Below are 21,026 nucleotides of genomic sequence, written 5' to 3' on the forward strand. Positions count from 1 at the left end.
GAAAAAAAAAGATAGGGGCAGGTGTATATTGCCTCATATCCTAGGCCCTATTTCCCTATTTGTCAAAGAGATGGCAGTGGTAAGTTCAGTAGAATTCTCCATTCCAGGGAGGTAGGATTCTCACCTTCGGTGCTCTGCACCTCATATGCAGCCATCACTCGTTTGTCAGCGGAGGCTTGTGTGTTGCTGTGATGCTATCAAACAGGTTTCAGCAGGACTTTTAGACTAAGACAGACTAGGAAGTAAGGCCAGCTAATGAAAACCCTGTGGATCACAAAGGCCTGATACTCAAACAGTCATGGGGATGGTGCAGGACTGGGCAGCATTTTGCTCAGTTGTGCATGGGATAACCATGAGTCAAGGGCTGTCTCTAGGGCAGCTAACAACAACAACAACAACAACAAACAACAACAACATTTGTTAAAGAACAGGAGAAGATTGCTTTGGTTTCAAAAGCTGATCTTTGTGGAGATTTGCCATTGTGCTATTTGCTATGTAAGCCTATTAAAGTGTTGTTGTTTGACACCTTAAACTTACCTTGCAGTGTCGTGTGAAGTTTGTCTGGTTGCAGGGCAGCAGCTACAGATCGCGGTGGGGGGAGAGGCGGTCTGCTGCTCAGGAGTGGCTCTGGTGACTTATTTTCTGGATCATCTCCAGGAATGAACACATACAAGTCATCATACTGGTTGTCAGAACTCTCACTGTCAACCTCCGTTGGCCTGTGCTCGGATTCATCCTCATTTTCTTCCTCTGCTGTTTGATTCTCCTCAGCTCCTTCTGCACCCAGCCTGCACACCTGCCAGGTTTCTTGATGAAATGGTGTGTTCTCTGTGGCTGTTTATGATGAAGATTGTATTATTCCCTTTAAACACACCATCTGGAGGCATTTCATATTTGGTAATTTCATACCGTAAGTAGTAGGACTGCTAATAAAACTTTTATGAGCTGATAGAGTGGAAAGCTGTCAAATGCATAACTTTGGTGAACACTCGTTTCTGGGCTTTTAAAATATTTACCAAATGAAAAGTCAAAGCTTCCATTTTATCTGGCTACCTCAGTACATGACACACTTCTGCATATAATAATATTCTGATTCTCTGGAGTTATTGTTTGAGCAGATTCATATGTTTGACAACATTATTGCATTTGTATTAGAAAACAGTATAACTGACCTAATAAAATAGGCAATAAGTAAGTGATGGAAAAGGTAAAGACAAGGAAAAAAAAAAAAACCCAAAAGAAAAAACTTTGACTTACTATAAATAACACAATAAGAATGAATCTGTGACCCTTATTTAGTTATGATTTTAATAATATTTATTGCCAGATGCTATCTTAATTTGTTAAAATACTGCTTAAGAAAACGTTAATATTTTTTGATGGTGAAGGTATCCAAATCATCATTAGTGGGTAACTCCTTCTGAGGTTCATTTCTCTCCCCATCAGTGGATTCTGTCCTGAAATGTAGCCAAATAATCCAATCAAATTTCCTCCGCTCTAAAAGCCATGACTCCATCACTTGTTTTTAGACTGTATACAATAAAAGCTCTTTAACCACTCAGAAAGAAAATAGAAAAAAAGAAAAAAGATTCTATAATACAATAACCTTAAATCTTAAAAAGAGCTTTTTATAAAAATACTCTGTAAATAAAAAATTCAAAAAATTTCAGAAGAGGCTTTGGAGCCACTGTATCAGGGAATATGTGAATTGTCATTAGCGCAACAGAAAAACAAAAACTATTGTTTTAAAATGGAGCTAAACTTAAATACAGCTAAAGATGTCAAATAGCAGAGTTCAGAAGAGAAAGCATGTTTTTAAAATGAAGAGAAAAACTCTAGAAATTTTTCATCAACAGGAGAAAAATTAGCCATGTGGAAAAACCATGCCCATGATGGTACCTCATATTTCTACATAGATTTTTTTTTTTGCTTCCTTCATATGAGAAAGAAGAAAGACACAGCCTCTAATACTAGAACTGCAAACAAAGATTCTTTTAATTAACAGCCTATGCATCACAAATTTCCATTCTCGGTATTCACTGCTGCACAGATATCTCATTCATCTTTCTACTCCTAACACCAAACCCTCAACCTGAAATAAAGTAGTCTCTAGATATGTTGATGGAGTAGATGATGGAATGACTAAAAAGAAATCATTGCTTAGGCTAGCAAACGGACTTCACTATTTGTTTGGACAAATCAATCAACTTAGAATTACATTCATACTATAGGAAATTACTTGTAGCCACCCTCAGGTTTACAAAGGTCAGTGTTTCTTAGCACTGACTAAGCAACAGAGTCTCCATGGTACTTGTCAAATAAGCCAACACCTGGAATCCAGCCCTGTAACCTCAGAGTTAGATTTAGTCAGTCAGTCTATGAGTTTAAGCAAGCTGGCACTTAGTAATTGTGATACCAATAGAATCTGCTCACTTGGGGTGTCCTATGTCTTTTTCCCCTCTCCATGAACAAGGCTGAGGGCTGACTCCACTATTACAATCATACAGAGCTTCATATATGGGGGAGTTTCTGGTTCTAAATTGTCTGTAGATATGAGTTTGTTTTATATAAAAAACTGAAATAATGTTTTGTTATTACAGGCAGTTCTTCTGAGGATTAAATATTGTAATGAATATATGGTTATAATCTTGATGGCCTTTAAAATCACTTTTATTATCATTTAAAATAGTATACAACCTTAAAACTCGATGCATTAATTCATTAACTTAACATTTAGTATTTTGGGGGCAATAAACAATAATGTTTGAAGGAGTTTACTAATTTTTCCAAAGTATACTAGTTAAGACATTGCATTTAAAGGAAACTTCTAATTGATTTGAGGGTCAGCTATCATTTGAAAAGCTAGTGATCAATAATATTTAGTTGGGCACCTACCATGTGCCATTACAGGTAATGGAGATATAATCAAAACAGTAAACAAAGTAAGTTCTGATCCTTTATCATCACATACTCTACCAGGGGACAGGTAAGAAACTAACATCCAGATAAATAAAATGTACATAATAAATGGTGATAAGTACAATGAAGAAAGAAAGCAGGTAAAAGAAAACTATGAGTAGTGGTAGAGGGGGTCTTGATATGGAGAAAGTGAGGAAGGAAGCCAGGCAGATACAAGGAAGATGAGTGTGTACAGGAGCAGAAAGTTTGAGGTCACTGTGGCCAAGAATGAGTAAGAGAGTGCCAAGAGATGGGACCAAATACTTTATATTTTACCATGAGTATGACAGGAAGGTATTGGAGAGTTTGGAGAAGAGCAACGTGTTACTTTGGATGCTTCATGAAACACAGAGTATGAAAAGTGCCAAGTGTAGAAGCTGCTGTTGCAGAGTTTCTTAACAGCAGGACTATTGACATTTTGGACTGGATGGTCCTTTGTTGGTGTAGCATGGTCTGTCCTGTGTATTTATTTAGCAGCATTCCTGGTCTTTCTATCTACCAGCAGCACCCTCCCCTCCAGCCCAGATGTGATGATCAAAAATGTCTCTGTTCATTGTCAAAGAGCTCCCAGTTGAGAGCCACTGTGTTACTGCAATAATCCAAGGGAGAGCTGATGACAGCTTGGACTAGGATAAATAACAATGTAAGGGATGAAAAATGGTTGAATGCTGGCTATATTTTGGAGAGTCAGCAGTATTGGCTGACTGATTGGATACAGTGTATGAGAGAAAGTGAAAAAGCCAAGGGTGACTCCAAGGTTTTTGGACTGAACTGAACAAAGGAAGATGAGTTTTCACTTCTTGAGATGGGGAAGTCAGCAGATGGAGCAGGTTTGGGAGTGTCAGGAATCAGAGTTTTCACTTAGGAATTGTTGGATGTGAGATGCCTATCAGACCTGCTGATGAAAATATGGAGCAAACAATTGTTTATCAATGAAGTTAGCATAATGAGCAGAATTTATGTACATGGAAGAACATTCTAAATTAGTCTTCAGTCTTTAGAATATAGAACTACAACCTATTATATCCAGTGAGGTCCTTAGCATCTAAGCCTAATCTTCTCCTTTTCTAATTGAGAAAACTGAGGCCTGAAAAGAATGTGACTTTGTGTAAAACATACAACTCAAAAGTATAGTTTTCAAGTAGTCAGAATATTTACATCAGCTTGACTCATGTATTCTTCCTGGGTAGGAAAAACAGCTGTTTGCCTGGCTGGTAAACCTGGAACTTATTAGAGGTATTTAAATTAGCAAGCTAACTTCGTAGTATATTATAAATTGGAACTCATTTGGTTGATTAATACCTTTTCACATTCCCTTCCAGGTTATTTTACAGTTACATATAAGATAAAAGAAAACTTACTGGGAGAATATACAGCCTCTTCATAGTCATGTTCTTGCTCATCATTTGTGCTACTTTCAAGGATCTGAAAAAAATGAAATGAAATTTTCAATAATATGCATTAATATTAATAAATATTAATTTTTACATATACCAATGGAAAGTTGATACCTGTGGAGATAAGAAATAATTTTAATGCCTTTATTTAAAATAAAATTTTAAGTTTTTATTTAATACATTAAGATGACATTATAAAACTTAGTCATTATATTTGTGCCATATACAACTGTTCAGTGACACATAGTACTAGAAGTCTAGCTGTGGTAATAGAACATTTGTAATGAACAATAAATTCATTTACAACTAAAACTTATTTGCAACTACTCTCAGATTCAAAGCGATAATCATGAAATTTAGGTGCAATAAAGAATATATGAAGAAAATTGAACACAATTATTTCCCTTAAAAACGCACGCTTTACTTCATTTTAACATTTCCTTATTTTTTACCAGCTCAAAAGACATTTTTAGTTATATCAAGTATTATAAAACAACGACAGATAATGAATTTGTAGTTTATTTTTACTCTTCAAAAATAAGAAAAAAACTGAATAAGAGAATTCGTGCTTTGTCTTTCCGGAATCAGTTCCTCTATACTTAGAAGGAAGAATTACTGAAAAAGGACAGAAACCTGTTATCTCCAGAATTGCTAGTCTTTGTTCATAATTTGTAAAGGGGATATGGAGTTTCCAGTTGTGGAACATATTGGTGCCTGCAGAGAAAGCTAAGTAATACCAGTGACAGTTCTAGTTCTATTTGTACAAAAGCATCCAGGGAAAGGGATGGAGCTTGGATGCATTTAACATAGGTCATATTTTGGTACAATGAACTCCAATGTATTATTAAAATGATTTATGCTTTTGTTCTTAATAAAGTTGGTTGAAATCATTAGGTCATTTGTTCTGCACTTAGAATGTCCCTTTAAAAATTAGAAGCATTCATATTAAAGCATTATTAAGCTTACAGTGGCCTTACTATGCAAAGGAATTTGACCTGCATATTAACTTCATTAATTTAGTTTGTTATCTACTTTGGGCAATGGGAGCCCAGTGAAATTTATTTTTTAAAAAACTAAAACTCTCCACATCTTCTTTACAGAAGAGAAACAAACATTGGAATCTTGAAAAGAAATCCGTTTTTTGTTTTTTTAGTAAGCCTGACGCAATCACTCATTTTCTATTTAAATCATTTTTTTTCCTTTTGGTGGACTCGCTCAAACAAATGTTAATATGAAAAATCATGTCATTTTACTATAGGGATTAACAAATTGATGGATATTTACATGCTTTGGTATTGAAAACTTTAACACAGCTATTGTTGCCAATTAGCCTGACCTATATATTTCATAAGATAGGTCAAGAATATACATACAAAAAAGCCATAATACTCTCAAAATCGTATCAAGGAATGTTTTACCCATTGAATAACAAGAATGGTTTCCAAAGATTTCAGAATTATGTATAAAATCCTATATACTGTTTGCGAGTCTAGGCATTATGAGCTCAAAATCAGTGTGAATTAATAGACTTTGCACAAGTGCGTAAGTATACGCACGTGCCCTGAGACTGAAACCTGTCACAACTTAAACCATTTGACAATTGTACAAACAAAAACTCAATCCCAAAAATGTTTCAAAGGAAGCTGTTCCATATTTTAAAAGTAGCCTGGTTTGGCTGATTTGTACATGTATATAAATTTTATCTAAGATAGATAGTTTGTATAATTGGGCTATGCAGAGAAAAACTGTTTTCTTAGGCAAGAAATCTTTAGAAATATTTAGAGTAAAAAACAAATGTTCCTTGGGTTCCTTACTTTTATGATCATAATTATTTTGAAAAAGCATGTTAATTCTCCGATATAATCAACGATGACCTCAAAGGCAAGGATGATATCCTCACAGCTGATCCCTTTAAAACCCAGCTATATTTTTTATGTAATATAGTACACAGAGCATGGACTTTGTCATCAATCTAAGAACAAATCACAGCTGTATTATTTATTAGCTGTTTGACATTGGGCAAGATACTTAACTCTGTGCCTCAGTTTCCTGTCCTGCAAAATGTGGATAGTAATATCTATGTTATCATATTGCCTGGAGGGTCAAATGAGAATAACATAAGCAAAACATACATTATAATATCTACCACCCACTAAGTGTTCAATAAATATAATCCATATACATTCGATTTTCCTTCATCATATAAAATACAGATCTATTTTTAAGCAAGTATTATGACTATATTGGTTTGATGGGGGAATCAATCAATAATAAACCAATAATTATTTTTTTCTCCTCAACTGTGTACCTCCAGAAGTTCTGCTGCAACAGAAAAGAACTGGGGTATAGAGTTTTTAATTTAAGTATGGCAGTTATTACTCTGTTATTAAAAACACTATAATAATTTACAAGCTAAATGAGATGCTAAGAAGCAGGAAAAAAGATATTTAATTCTTTAATTTGTCTCTTTTTTTCTGGGTCTAGAATATTTATTTGCCAAATATTTATGAAGGCCTACAATATACTAAATACTCTGTAAGCTATTAATGCAAATTGGTAAAAAAAAAAAAATTGAAAAGAGAGACATTATATCACATTTTTTATCGAGAAAGAAAAAATAATGAAATGATTAGAATCTAATAAGAGCTGACATTAGAGTAAGGACTAGGTCTATTTTTATTTTACTACAACAAACTCAGTCCCTATGGGTAACATGGACAATTAAGAAAACAATTATGTAATCATGGCAAAAGTTTCATTTCTTAATTTTTTGGGGTGGGGGAGGTTGAGTTAAAAAATTATTTTGCTAATTGCCTTGATTCCCATTCTCTAAATGAAAGCTCAGCTTAAACCAAAAAATCTATTACTTGAGCACACTTAATGTAATATTCCAGCCCGTAGACAGTCCTTGCAGCACTCGGTGTTTAATGAAATTAAAATCATTTGTGATCTAAGGTAAATTAAAAAGAGAACTTCTTGTTGACTAAAGTATATAAAACTCCATATGCCTTTGGCATCTGGTCTCGTACAAATTGATCATAATATTCTCATTTTTAGGGAGTGACTCAAAACAATTTTCACATGGCAATTTAGTTTCCAAATCTTTTTATGGGGTTCTGAAGTTATTGTAATTGGCCCAACTCTTGCTCAATTTTCAACAGTGTTGATTATGAATTATTTTACCAATTTTTAAAGCACATGGTGGTCTGTGGAATGAGAATAAAAAGGCAAACATGTTTCAAGAGTAACGAATTAGGCCACCTAGGAATATGGTCAAGAGATAAGAGATAGAGTCACATAATTTCCTACGAAACTTTTTATTATTATTACATAAGAATTGGAATCCTGAGTGCAAAAATTAAATAGGAACTCTACCCATATTTGGGAGGGGAATAATGAAGAATAAAGTAGATGTGGAGCTATTACTTAAACTCAGGGGAAAAAAGTGAACATTTTCCTTGATAAAGGTCAATAATTAATTAAAATAATATAAAGAAATATGCTCCGTTTCTAAAACAGGATCATTATAGAAAATCAAAGTAATGAAAAGACACATTAACAGGTGGACAAATGCTGGAAACTTTATTCTGCACAAGAAATTCAATTTTCTAATTGTGACCAACTAGGACAATCTGATGAAGTGGAAGGAACAGGTATCATGGGGACCAGAGACGGTTTTATATGAGATAGTTCATATAAAGGAAGAAAGGAACAACATAATATCTATCTCTTAACACTTAGAAAAATAGATTTTAAAATGTTTAACATTCAGAAAGTTTATGGGTTTTCCTTCCGTAGCTGGCACATCTCTCATTCCAACATCAGCTTGTGGAGTGCGCTCCATTTTTTCCTGGGCTCATCTCATGTTCCTCAGTGGCTTGAAAGCCACCCTACAGCTGAACTCCTGGGCTGGTCACACAGAGGGGCCCTGGTCCTGGTCCTGACAGCTCTCAGACTTCACCTCTGCCCATGTTGCAGATCTAACTACAGTTGTGAACTGCAGGTTTGACCACCTGCCGCTTTTGATGATACTCTAGACCTGTTTTGATAGTGTGTGTCTGTAGTAAACTCATCACAGTTATAGTCAAATTTTTAAGGTACCAGCACTTTTACTGGGCCATCTCCTTGTTTTGACTTCAGCTATCCGTATCTCTAAAATGGGAATGATAAAACAAAAATCCATTTCTTGGTTAGGCTTATAATTGTAATTATAAAAATAACTATTTTTTTTTTTAAATTATGCAATCCCAAACCTTAAAGCAATCTGTGGAGAACAATTTGTTTGTCCTTCTTCTTTAATACAATACTAAAATCATGCGTCACATGAAAAATGTAAACATTTGAATATTTTTTCCAATTGAAAATTGTTTTAAAATGTAGTCTATGTTCTGCACTGTCAACCCCCTTTATAAGTTGGTTTTTCCTAAGTTCCCTCAGTGTTCCTTCTTACAATATTTATTCATGTTCTCTTGTTCCCTTATTCTCTTCTTACAAAATGCATTCTCCCTTGGTGATCTTACCTACTTCATTGCCTTTAATTTATAACTACATTGCTATGATTCCTGGACATATGTCTTAGCTCAAAACTTTCCTGAGGTCTAGTTTCTAGGTTTCAGCAAAGGATACTAGAAGCAAAGGGAAAAACGTGAAGAGAAAGAGATATCAAAAAAAATCAGAAGAGAGGGTTCCAAGTAAGTGACAATGTTACATGCTTCGCCAAGTGTAAAAAAGAAAAGCCCTGAGAACAATTTATTGGATATTCCAATGAAGGTCACTGGTACCTCTGGTGAGGGGAATTACTGTGGAATTGTGTGAACCCATGCTGGATTGAAGAATCTTAAAGAATATAACAGGGGTGAAGAATTGAATATATGATGCATACACTTTTCTTTCAGAAACCTGATGTGAAGAAGGGATATAGGGCAACTATTCTAAAGATTTTTTTTTTTTTTTTCCCAAAAAAGGACTTAGAGATATCAGAGGAAGAGTGCCTCATTTCAGGCAAGGGTTAAGGAGACGGAAGGCACTAACATCCAGAACATACAGGAAACAGTATACTAGGCAATGTAGGATACACGCATATGAAGGGTTCATGATTTCCAATCTCAAGTATTTTACAATTAGTGGGGAAGACAAGCAATGTAGACAAGGCAAAATGAAACAAGTTTTTAAAATATACAAGTATTTGCAAAATGCTATGAGAATAGACAGAAAAAACAATTATTTCCATTGCGTGGATGTAGCAGAGAAAACATCACAGAGTAGGTGGTATTCGAATTGAGTCTTAAAAGGTAAGTATGCTTTTAATCTGTGACAAAAGGGAGGAGGTAAAATCTAGGATGACAGGTGAGCATAATCAAAACAGTATGAACACGATGAACTGTTACGCATTGGTTTGACTAGATTGCATGGGGGGATATATTTGAGTGTGAAAATAGGCAGTGCAGTAAGGTTTTATTTTATAATGTTTTAAATGCTTTAGAGTATGTAATTATTTCAAAAGTGGGAAATAGCATGTTCCTTCATGGATTTTAGAAAAATAATTGCAGTAAACTTGAGAAGTAGGAATTGGGAATGAGGACTACAGAAAGTAAATATTTAATGAAGATGGCAGATATAAGAACTATCAAGGGCATTGGTCAGACTAGGTATTTTTACAACTTTGATAGCAAGGGCTGGAGTTAAATATGACTGTGTAAGCTTCTCTTCAGCTTAATGATATATGATTGATATATGGAGATCAATTCTAATATTTACAACCCTCTTTTTCAAGACACTCCTTCCAAAGACTCTTGCCATTTAAAGATGAGGATACTGATTAAAAACACCTTTTCTACGCAACCTGACATAAGAGTTTAAGGTCAAGATATAATATCTATTTCTTAAGTGTCCTTTAACAAAAAGGAGTTGGAACTGACTTGACAGCACCTAGCAACAAGCAGTATTCTTTGGATTGCTTTTTGTAACATTTGAAAATATATTTGGAATAAGTGGCTATTTAAATGGTGAGTCTTCCAATTTCTTTATGAAGTTAAGAAGTGTTACCACATTTAGGAAAACAGAAGATAGATAATTGTATGGTGGCCAAATAATTAATTTGATACATAAGACTTTTAACTATAAAATAGGCTGGTAGAACTAAATTGCAGAATAACCAGATATAAAGTCCAAAAGTTTCTAAGTACAAGCAATTGAATATCAAATTATAAATTGTAGCTTTTGAAATCTTATAATATTTCTTTCTAAAAAATAAAAGATTTTACATTAGCTTGCAATGAATTTAAATGGATTAATTGGTTATTAGGCAGAAAGAAAGTTGAATAAAAGAAACAGCAAAGAGATAGAAAAATGTCAAAGATAGAAAGTCAAAGGAAGATTTAATCATCCCTGTCAAAGGTCAAATCTAAGAGTTACAGACTCACCCTCAATTAATCTTCCTTGGTCTCAGAATAGTTTTCAGAACTCAGCTAAATTATTTTGAAGAAGGATGAGCATCTAGTAAAGACAACTTTATCAGAACATGCAACACGTAAGCCCTGGGAAATTCTTAGTATGTACTCTAGACATGCCATCTAAAAACATTTTCAAACATGACAATCATGACCAACATTGGCCAATCAGTCAATAAATATTTATTGTTTCTATGTTCATAATACTAGGCAAGTTTACAGGGGTATACAAAAGATTAAGACAATATATATATACTCAGGAAGTTAAATATTTAGCTGGGAAAATAAAAGTGAAATTCATGAAGCAATTATAGGACTTTAAGCATTTGGTTTGACTAATGTGTGCAATAAAGGGTAAGAAAAGTGAAATAATTCTAGGGAGGAAAAACTTGGGCTGGGTTTTAAAGGATGGGTAGAATTTTGGGGATAAATCCTGAATCTCATCCTACCACCTAATGTATATTTATTGAGAGAATGGATGAATGAACAAATGAATAAATTGGTAGATAAGGAGAAAATGTGTGTGTTCTTGGTAAGGAGAATAATACAAAAAAAAAAAAAAAAAGCAGGCCACATGCAGAGGTAAATTTCTGAGAGATGTGAATTTTGACAGAAAGAGTGGACTCAACATTTGTTTATTATACCCCAATCGTGGGGCATACAAAATATCTCTAGAAGATAATGATGATGATGATTGCTTTAAATATCTCTCCCATAAACACATGTAGGTTATATAGGTTAAGAGTTTGAGTTCAAGAGTATGTTCAGACGGATAGGGATTTAAATCTTATTTTTCCATTTATTATCTACATGAATTTGAGCAAATTTTTTCTCTTTGGGCTTCTGCGGATACAAAAATGGGTATAAATGTACCTTATTTCACAAAAAACACCCACACAGGATTACTGCAATTTCATGCAAATAATGCATGACTTCTGCATTTGTTTGCCAGACACACCCTCCCCCTTCGAGGCACCCTCACAAGCGCCACCATGCTGATCCTCCTTCACATTGCTGTAAAAATTTAACATAGCATGCTTATGAAAGTACCTACAAGGAGAGGGAGGGCATGGCTGGCAATCAAACGCAGAAACCATGCGTTATTTGCATAAAAATACAGTATCGTGAAAATTAAGTGAGATAACATAAAATATTTAGCACAAAGCATGGTAATAGAAACCACTCAACTGTTAGCTCTATTGTCCTGCATTAAGGCCATTATTTTATTACAAAGAGTTTTTTTTGTTGCCCTATTTTTTAATATTACTCTCTAAATTATGTTTTTAAATTGATTAAACATATGTCAAAATTTATATTCAATGATAAGGCTTAGTAAAGATCGGTTATGTCAAAGCTGGACAATAAAGAAAAAAAATAAAGACTTCTGCAAATAGCAGCTTTTCTAGCCTATTGTGACATATATATAAACAACCACATTGCCTTCAAGTAGATTCCAATCCATAGTGACCCTATATGACAGAGTAGAACTGTCCCATAGAGTTTCCAAGGAGTGCACGGTGAGTTTGAACTGCCACCCTTTTGGTTAGCAGCTGTAGCACTTAACCACTATGCCACCAGGGTTTCCATATATATATATATATACCTATTTTTAGATGTGAGGAAATCACAAGAGAAATGTGATAACAGGTTAATATTGGACCATTTAAGCTAATGAAAATTAAACAGAGCTCCTGGGTGTAATTGTGCAGGATGTACACTGAAATTCTCCAGAAGGCACCATTCCTATAGTCTAGGATATGAAAGACACCCTAAGAGCTGGATTGAGGGGAGGGATGACTCAAATAATTTTACAAAGTGTTTAATTATCAAATGATCTATATTTGTTTTAAAATGTTGATAGTATGATATGAACTTGCGTATGCTGATATCAAAATTAATTTGCCTTTTTCCAGCATAAAATGATGTGAGGAAGGGAAGTGGCTGAGTCAGAAGGGTGTCTCATGCCAGGGAAAGTCAAGAGTGGGGCAGGAGAAATTGGCCATGGATGTGATACAAAGTATACGTGTGAATCATCAAAAACTGATTAAATAATCTGTCTCAAAACATGATCCTGTCATTGCTGCATTCAGAAATTTAACTCTGGTTTTCTATTTCTATAACAAGACCAAAGTCAAGTACCAGACAGCAGCATATAGCTTTGCTATTGAGCATTCTAAAATCTTGAAATAAATTTTAACTTCTAAAGGATAATTTAAGAAAAAAATAAAGGTCTATAGATGGAACACAAAATATGACTAATGACTAAAAAAGTATAAATCATTATGCTGTTGTTAATACTCCAAATAAAATTTAATAAAACATCTGATTTGGAGGAAAACTAAGTAGAAACTAAATAACAGATGGATTTACTTCTTTCCCAGTTGCCAGATTGGAGTTGGTGAAGAGGTAGCCAGGTTTACATTTATGTTGACTATTACTAAGAGCCTATTTTCTCTCTTTTTTCTTCTTTTCTCCTCAGCTTTTGATAATTTGAATGAGGATCAAGAAGAACCAAATGGAAAAAAACAGAGTGATAAAAGGCTAGCATTGTCATCATCACACTTGTTGGATATTTCATTTATCTAAAAACAGAGAAGCAAGTAGTTTCAGAAATCTTCTCCAAGTCAGAAACAAACATAAAATACCATTTAGATCCAGCAATTTTCTACACAGATTATAGTCTTCAGTTGTTCGATAATAAGTTTTATGTGACAAATGAAACAAAAGACCCTTTAAGTTTATGTTATCACCAATCTATCAGACAATAAATGTTTTTTGAAAATTAAACAGAAAGATTCTTGAAGCTCATGTTATTGCAAATCTGTTTCCCATAGAGGTTTATATGGATGGAATAACCCTTGTTTCCAAATACAGAATTAGAAGAATCCATTATTATTGATCAGAAGAGATTTTAAAACATAAAAGATCAGCAGGCAGAAATGGTAAACCACAAATTCAATGAAGGCATCATAGAATATTAAATGAAAGATGTAGTCTCAAACCTTCAAGTTGAAGGCAGGTTACTATGGGAAAAATTCACTATAGATAAAAGTATGAGATGGGCAAGTGAGCAGAGATGTTCTAATTCCCCTGTAACAAGTATAGGGAAAAAAACAGTAAAATAGCACCTGCAAGGATATAGAAACTTGAATGTAGAACTGTGAAGCCAAACCAAAACTTAAAGCAACAAGTCAAGAAGTGAAGGAAAAATGGGCACCCTACAAGGTGGGAAATCTTTTCTTTTCTTCTCTTTGTTGCCTGGGAAACCCACTGACCCCTACCCTACCTCAGTGAGTCAGTGCCTCTCAAATGGGAGGCAGCCTCTGAAGAGAGGTGGATGGAAAACAGAAAAATAAAATTAGTGGGCTGTGCTGTCTAAGAAGGGAGAGTGGCAGTACAGCTTAGATTTTGTTGGCAATTTATTGTTTCTGAGATTTCATACCGGTAGGAAGGCAGGCAGCCATAACCCTCATTGGAGAAAAGCTAGCATCTCCCAAATAGTAGGCAGCCTTGAGAGGAATGGATGGGGAAGTTCCAGGTACAACTGGTGAGCTGTGCTCTCTAGGAGAAGGAGCAGCAGTAGGGGTCGGCTCTTCTGATGATCTGCTGAGTTGAAGACCTTGTATTGGTAGGAAGGAACAGAGTGAAACTGAGAAATCTTGAAACAAAAATGAAAAAGCTGCTTCTACCCTACCCTCTACTCTAGTCAAATCAGAGAAAATTAGTGGTGGGGGGGTAGCCTATGTTGATTCCAACTCACATCAAGCAAAAGAGGCCCATTAAGTTGAATAGCTATAAACAAAAGACAGAATTCCCAATCTTCCTTCAGAGACTTGAAACTTTCAGAGTAAAAAAGGGAAAAATGGCTGGAGATCCACCTCTAAAACAAAATGCATAAACCACATGAGAAGATACTAAGATCAACCTAAAAACCAAAAAACCAAACATGTTGCCATCAACTCAATTCTGACTCATAGCGACCCTATAGGACAGAGTAGAACTGCTCCATAGGGTTTCCAAGGAGTGCCGGGTGGATTTGAACTGCCAACCTCTTGTTTAGCAGCTGAACTCTCAACCACCATGCTGCCAGGGCTTCCAAGATCAACCTGTTCCTAGGTTGTTCTTTCAAAGCTCATAAGATCAACCTAGGAGCTTTGAAGTCAGATTGGAAACTTATATCGAATAAGGCAAAGAGAAAGCTGCAAGGACACCTAGACCACCTAGCCAGCTTCAGATCAGACAAAGGAGATCAACTCCTCTGCCAGGGCTGTGACAACACAGAATCTACACAGATCTGAAAAAGCAGAGTGAGTGCTAGAAAAACCAAAGGACCATAGGCTAGAGTGTACTCTAGCGGATGCTAGAGGAAGAGGGGGGAAGAAAAAAACTAACTAAATAAATACAACAAAGAAAAGCTCACACAAAACCCAATTTTGGCGAAAAAGAAGAATTGAAACCCAGAATTACTTCAGCAAAGTATTAAATGTCCCAGGGCTAACAAAGAATTGTAAGGCACATAAGATAACAAGAAAGGATGGCTTGATTATAGGAAAACAACATGAAGTAGTAGAAATTACTTCTATGAAAGTGAGAATGTTAAAAAAAAAGACTTTCAAACAACAAATTTAAACATGATCAAAGAATACAAAGATCACAGAAATAAATTAATGGAGATCACAAAACTATAAGAATCTTAATAATGATATAAAATATTATTAAATATTAATAATATGAAATATTATTAAAAATAAAATATAACAATGATATAGAAAATATAAAAAAGAAACAAACAGAAATACTAGAATTGAAGAACAAAAAAATTGAACTGGAAAATTCAAGGGAAGAATATAACAATAGACTTGAGTAGTAAGAAAAAACAGCAAGTGAACTAGAAGACAAAATAACTCAACTTACTGAATCTCAAACGAAACAAGAGAAAAAAAAAGAAAATCAAACAATGCCAATATGGAACTATGGAAGCCACTAAGAGAACCAATCTATGGATTATGAGAATTCTGGAAGGTAAGAAAAGAAACAAAGAGACAGAAGAATATTTGAGGAAATTGTCGCAGAAAAATTTCCAGAGCTAAGTAAGAAAATGAACCTGCAAAACCAGGAAACTTGGCAAACTCCAAGGAGAGTAAATCCAAGGAAGTCTTCACCAAACTCCTAAATACCAAAGATAAGAAAAAAATCTTGAAAGAAGTCAGAGAAAAAACACAAAATAACATATAAGGGATCCTCAAAAAGATTAAATTCTGACTTTTCCACAGAAACCTGGGAGGCCAGGAGGCAGTGGAAAAACATATATAAAGCATGGGAAGACAAAAACTGTCAACCAAAAATTCTTTATCTGGCAAAATTATCCTTCAAAAACGAGGGTGAATTCAAGATATTCCCAGATAAGCAAAACTTGTGGGAATTTGCTACTAACAAACCTGCCTTACAAGAACTGCTAAAAGGTGTCCTTCAAACGGAAAGGAGAGAGAGAGAAAGGAAGAAAGAGCGAGAGAGATCTCCAATAAAGATGCACAGGCAAATGAAAGGGCCTATTGCAGGGTTTTTTTTTTTTCTTAAATTCTTTTATTTTTATTAAAATTTTTTTTATTATTATTGTACTTTAGATGAAGGTTTACAGAACAAACTAGCTTCTCATTAAACAATTAGCACACATACTGTTTTGTGACATTGGTTTTACCAACCCCACGACCTGTCAATGGTCTCCCTTCTTGACCTTGGGTTCGCTACTACCAGCTTTCCTGTTCTCTTCTGCCTTCTAGTCCTTGTTCCTGGGCTGGTGTGCACCTTTAGTTTCACTTTGTTTTATGGCCCTGTCTAATCTTTGGCTGAAGGGTGAACCTCAGGAGTGACTCCATTACTGAGCTAAAAGGGTGTCCAGGGGCCACACTCTCGGGGTTTCTCCAGTCTCTGTCAGAGCAGTAAGTCTAGTCTTTTTTGTGACTTAGTATTTTGTTCTACATTTTTTTCCAGCTCTATCTGGGACTCTCTATTGTGATCCCTGTCAGTGCAGTCGGTGGTGGTAGCCAGGCAGCATCTAGTTGTACTGGACTCAGTCTGGTGGAGGCCATGGTAGTTGTGGCCCATTAGACCTTTGGACTAATCTTTCCCTTGTGTCTTTAATTTTCTTCATTCTCCCTTGCTCTCGACAGGGTGAGACCAGTGGAGTCTCTTAGATAGCTTCTCACAAACTTTTAAGACCCCATATGCTACTGACCAAAGTAGAATGTGCAGGGTATTTTTAGTGGGAAAACTCAGTTATTATATGCTGCAAGTTTCATATAATCAAATGTATAAGTACAAAGTTATCCTAACAGACACAGAACATATAATGACGTGAAAAGTGATAAAATAACAGAGAAAGGAGAGAAATAAAATTAGAATTTAGGTATGTTAATATTTTATGTTACTTGCTGTTTATAAGTTAAGTGATGGTATAAAGGTAAAATAGATCATTGCAAATATAAGATCTTAAATAGAATTTTTATGGTAATGACAAAGAAAATACATTAACATATACACAAAATGTAAGAAGGAATAAACTAAATAGACTCAGCACAAGAAAGAAACTTATCACAAATAATGACAAAATTCTAAGAAAGGTAGGACAAAGCAGCCATAGCTCTTAACCACTACGCCACCAGCGTTTCTTTACACCTCTAGTTAGGTTTATTCCTAAGTATTTTATTCTTTTAGGTGCTATTGTAAAGGTAATTGTTTTATTTTCTTTTCACATTTCTTCTTGTTGGTGTGTAGAAACCCAACTGATTTTTTGAGTGTTGGTCTTGTACCCTCCAAATATATTGAATTCTTCTATTAGTTCTAGAAGTTTTCTTGTAGATTCTTTGGGATTTTCTATCTATAAGATGATGTCACCTGCCTCATAAAAGGCATTTGATGAAACCCAATACCCTTTCACGATGAAAACTCTCAACAAAATAGTTATAGAAGGAAATTTCCTCAATTTGATTAAAGACATCTGTGAAGAACTAATAGCGGACTTTGTATTCAATGGAGAAATATTGAAAGCCTTCTCCCTGAGAATGGGGAAGAGACAAAGATGCCCACTATCACCACTTCTATTCAATATTTTACTGGAAACCCCAGCCAGAGCAATAAGGCCAGAAAAATAAACAAAAGGTACTCTAATTGGAAAAGAAGTTTAACTATTTCTATTTGCAGATGCAGTTTTACTCTGTCCTGTAGGGTAGTTATGAGTCAAGATGTCAATTTTGAAAAAGAACAAAGTAGGAGCCCTCACAGTTCCTGATTTCAAAACACACTATACAACTACAATAATCAACACAGCCTGGTTTAACAATAGACACAGACTAATGGAATAGAATTGAGAGCCCAGAAATAAATCCCATTTATCTACGGTCAACTGATTTTTGACAAGGGTGCTAAGTCTATTCAAAGGGAAAAAAACAGTCTCTTCAACAAACAGTGCTGGGGAAACTGGATTTCCCCATGCAGAAAAATGAATTAAGATCCATACCTCACACCATACACAAAAACTAATTCAAAATGGAATAAAACCCTAAATGTTAAACCTAAAACCATAGAATTCTTGGAGGAAAATATGGGGCAAAGCTATGGCTCTTATTATTATTATTTTGATAGACTATCAAATACAACAACAAATGCACAAGCAGAAAAAGACAAAGTAGACATCTTGGACCTCATAAAAATTAAATACTTATGTTCATCAAAGAATTTTATCAAAAGAGTAAAAAGGCAACCTACAAACTGGAAAAAAATCTCTGTGAACTATACATCCAGTAAGGGTCTAATATCCAAAATACACATAAAACATCCATAACTTAACAACAAAAAGTAAATAACCCAATCAAAAATTGGCCAAAGGACATGATTAGACACTTCACCAAAACAGCCAATAAACACATGAAAAGATGCTCACTGTCACTGGCCATTAAAAAACCCATTGCAGTCCAATAGATTCTGACTCACAGCATTGGCCATTACAGAGACGCAAATCAAAACTACAGTGAGATATCACCTCACCCCCTACTAGAACGGCAGTAATTTAAAAAAAAAAAAGACAGAAAATAATGTTAGCAAGGATATGGAGACATGAAACATGTCTTAGTTATCTAGTACTGCTATAACAGGAATACGACAAGTGGATGGCTTTAACAAACAGAAATTTATTCTCTCACAGTCTAGGAAGCTAGAAGTCCAAATTCAGGATGCCTGCTCTTGGGGAAGGCATTCTCTCTCTGTTGGTTCTGGGGGAAGGTCCCTGTCATCAATCTTTCCCTGGTCCAGGAGTTTCACAGAGCAGGGACCCCAGGTCCAAAAGACACACTCTGCTCCTGGCACTTTTTTCTTGGTGGTATGATGTCCCTTTCCTCTCCGTTCGCTTCTCTCTTTTATGTCTCAAAAGAGATTGACTCAAGATTAAGTCCTGCCTCATTATCATTGTAGAGTTCAGGATTTACAACACATAGGATAATCACATCAGATCACAAAATGGTAGACAGCTACACAATACTGGGAATCATGGCCTATCCAAATTGACACACATTTTGGGGGACACGATTCAACCCATAACAAAACACTTACCCATTGCTGGTGGGCACGTAAAATGGTACAACCATTGTGGAAAACAATATGGCAATTCCTAAAAAAAATTAAAAATAGAACTGCCAAATGACTCAGCAATTCCACTCCTAGGAATATACCCTAGTGACCTAAAAGTAGCGACTTGAACAGACATATGCACTTATGCTCGTTGCAACATTATGCACAATAGTAAAAAAGTAGAAACACCCTAAGTGCCCGTCAACTGATGAATGGATAAACAAAATGTGTACATGCCTACTACAATGGAATACTACTAAGCCATAAAGAGAAATGAAGTCCTCATACATGCTACAATATGGATGGCTCTCAAAGACATTATGCTGAATCAAATAAGTCAATCACAAAAGGACAAATACTGTATGACCTCACTTATATGAAAAGACAGAATAAGTAAATACATACAGACGAATGGCTATTACTGGTTACCCGGGGCAGGAGGTAGAGAAGGAATCATCCTCTGGGAAACAGTGAGTTTATGTTTACAGTGATGGGAAAATTGGCATTAATAAAGGATAACTGTTGCACAACTTGACAAGTATAACTGATATTGCCAAGTTGTACACCGAAAAAGGGTGACAAATATTGTGTTATATATAATTTTTCAACAACAGCAGCAACAACAACAAAAGAGGCTAAAGTTGCTGATACTACTAACGTACATCCACACACCTTATGAAATCAGTTCTGTTGATTCAAAGGTAAGGTCATGGCTTCATTGAACTGTCCAGTCAACTGGCCTAATACTGTTTTTAGAGTTACTGTCCCACTCTCTAGTTTGGTAAGTAGTGCCTGGGGTCTAAAAACTTGTGAGTGGCCATCACAACAATTGGTCTCTATTTGCCTGAAGCAACAAAGGAAGAAGGAGACTCAGGAATCGGAGAAGGAACCGGACTGTAGGTCTAACTGTCTCAGCCACGAGACCAGAAGAACTGGATTGTGCCCAGCTACCGGCACTGGGTACCATTACTGAACATTTTGATCAAGGAATCTATAGATGAATCCTGATAAAAAGGGGAAAAAACCTGGGACAGAATTTCTAATTCTTACAGAATTCACATTTACTGGACCTACTCAGTACTGGACCTACTGAGGAGCCCTGATGGTGCAGTAGTTAAGTGATCGGCTTCTAACCAAAAGGTCAGCAGTTCAAACCCCACCAGCCACTCCTTGCAAACCCTATGGAGCAGCTCTACTCTGTCTTGTGGGTTGCTATGAGTTGGAATTGACTCGACAGCAACAGGTTTGTTTTGGTTTTTGGTTTGATCTACTGAAACTGTAAGAACCCCCAAATCTATCACTCTGAGAAAACCAAACCATGAACCCAAATTACCCCCCCCCCCAAATTATCTCTAAACAGCAGTTTAGCTAAATCAATAAAGAATGTTTGCCATGAGCACTGGGCTCTTTTAAAGAATTATCTGTATGAGACAAAATTGACAATAGTAACTTTAAAGCATCGATGAGAAATTTAGTGGGTAGTGAGTCTAAGTCAATGGTGCTGAAACAATACGGGTGAGAATGGTGACACAATGTGGAGAATGTAGCCAATATTACTGAATAGTACATATAAAAATTGTTGAATGGGTGCATGTCCTGC

The 21,026-nt window shown here is 35.4% G+C and overlaps 1 protein-coding gene across 3 annotated transcripts in view; it reads right to left on the reverse strand.

The window, feature by feature from the left end:
* The window catches only part of BANK1 (B cell scaffold protein with ankyrin repeats 1), a 376,364-nt gene that overhangs the window by 56,328 nt on the left and 299,010 nt on the right, over positions 1–21,026 (reverse strand). For all 3 annotated transcript variants that reach the window (XM_049885624.1, XM_049885623.1, XM_049885625.1), the window contains 2 exons: positions 4,320–4,383; positions 538–834 (listed from right to left, as the gene is read on the reverse strand). In XM_049885624.1, coding sequence (XP_049741581.1) covers positions 538–834; positions 4,320–4,383 — 361 coding nt within the window. The remainder of the gene's footprint in view (positions 1–537; positions 835–4,319; positions 4,384–21,026) is intronic.

This window comes from Elephas maximus, chromosome 5, assembly GCF_024166365.1.
Source record: "Elephas maximus indicus isolate mEleMax1 chromosome 5, mEleMax1 primary haplotype, whole genome shotgun sequence".
NCBI classification, from domain to species: domain Eukaryota; kingdom Metazoa; phylum Chordata; class Mammalia; order Proboscidea; family Elephantidae; genus Elephas; species Elephas maximus.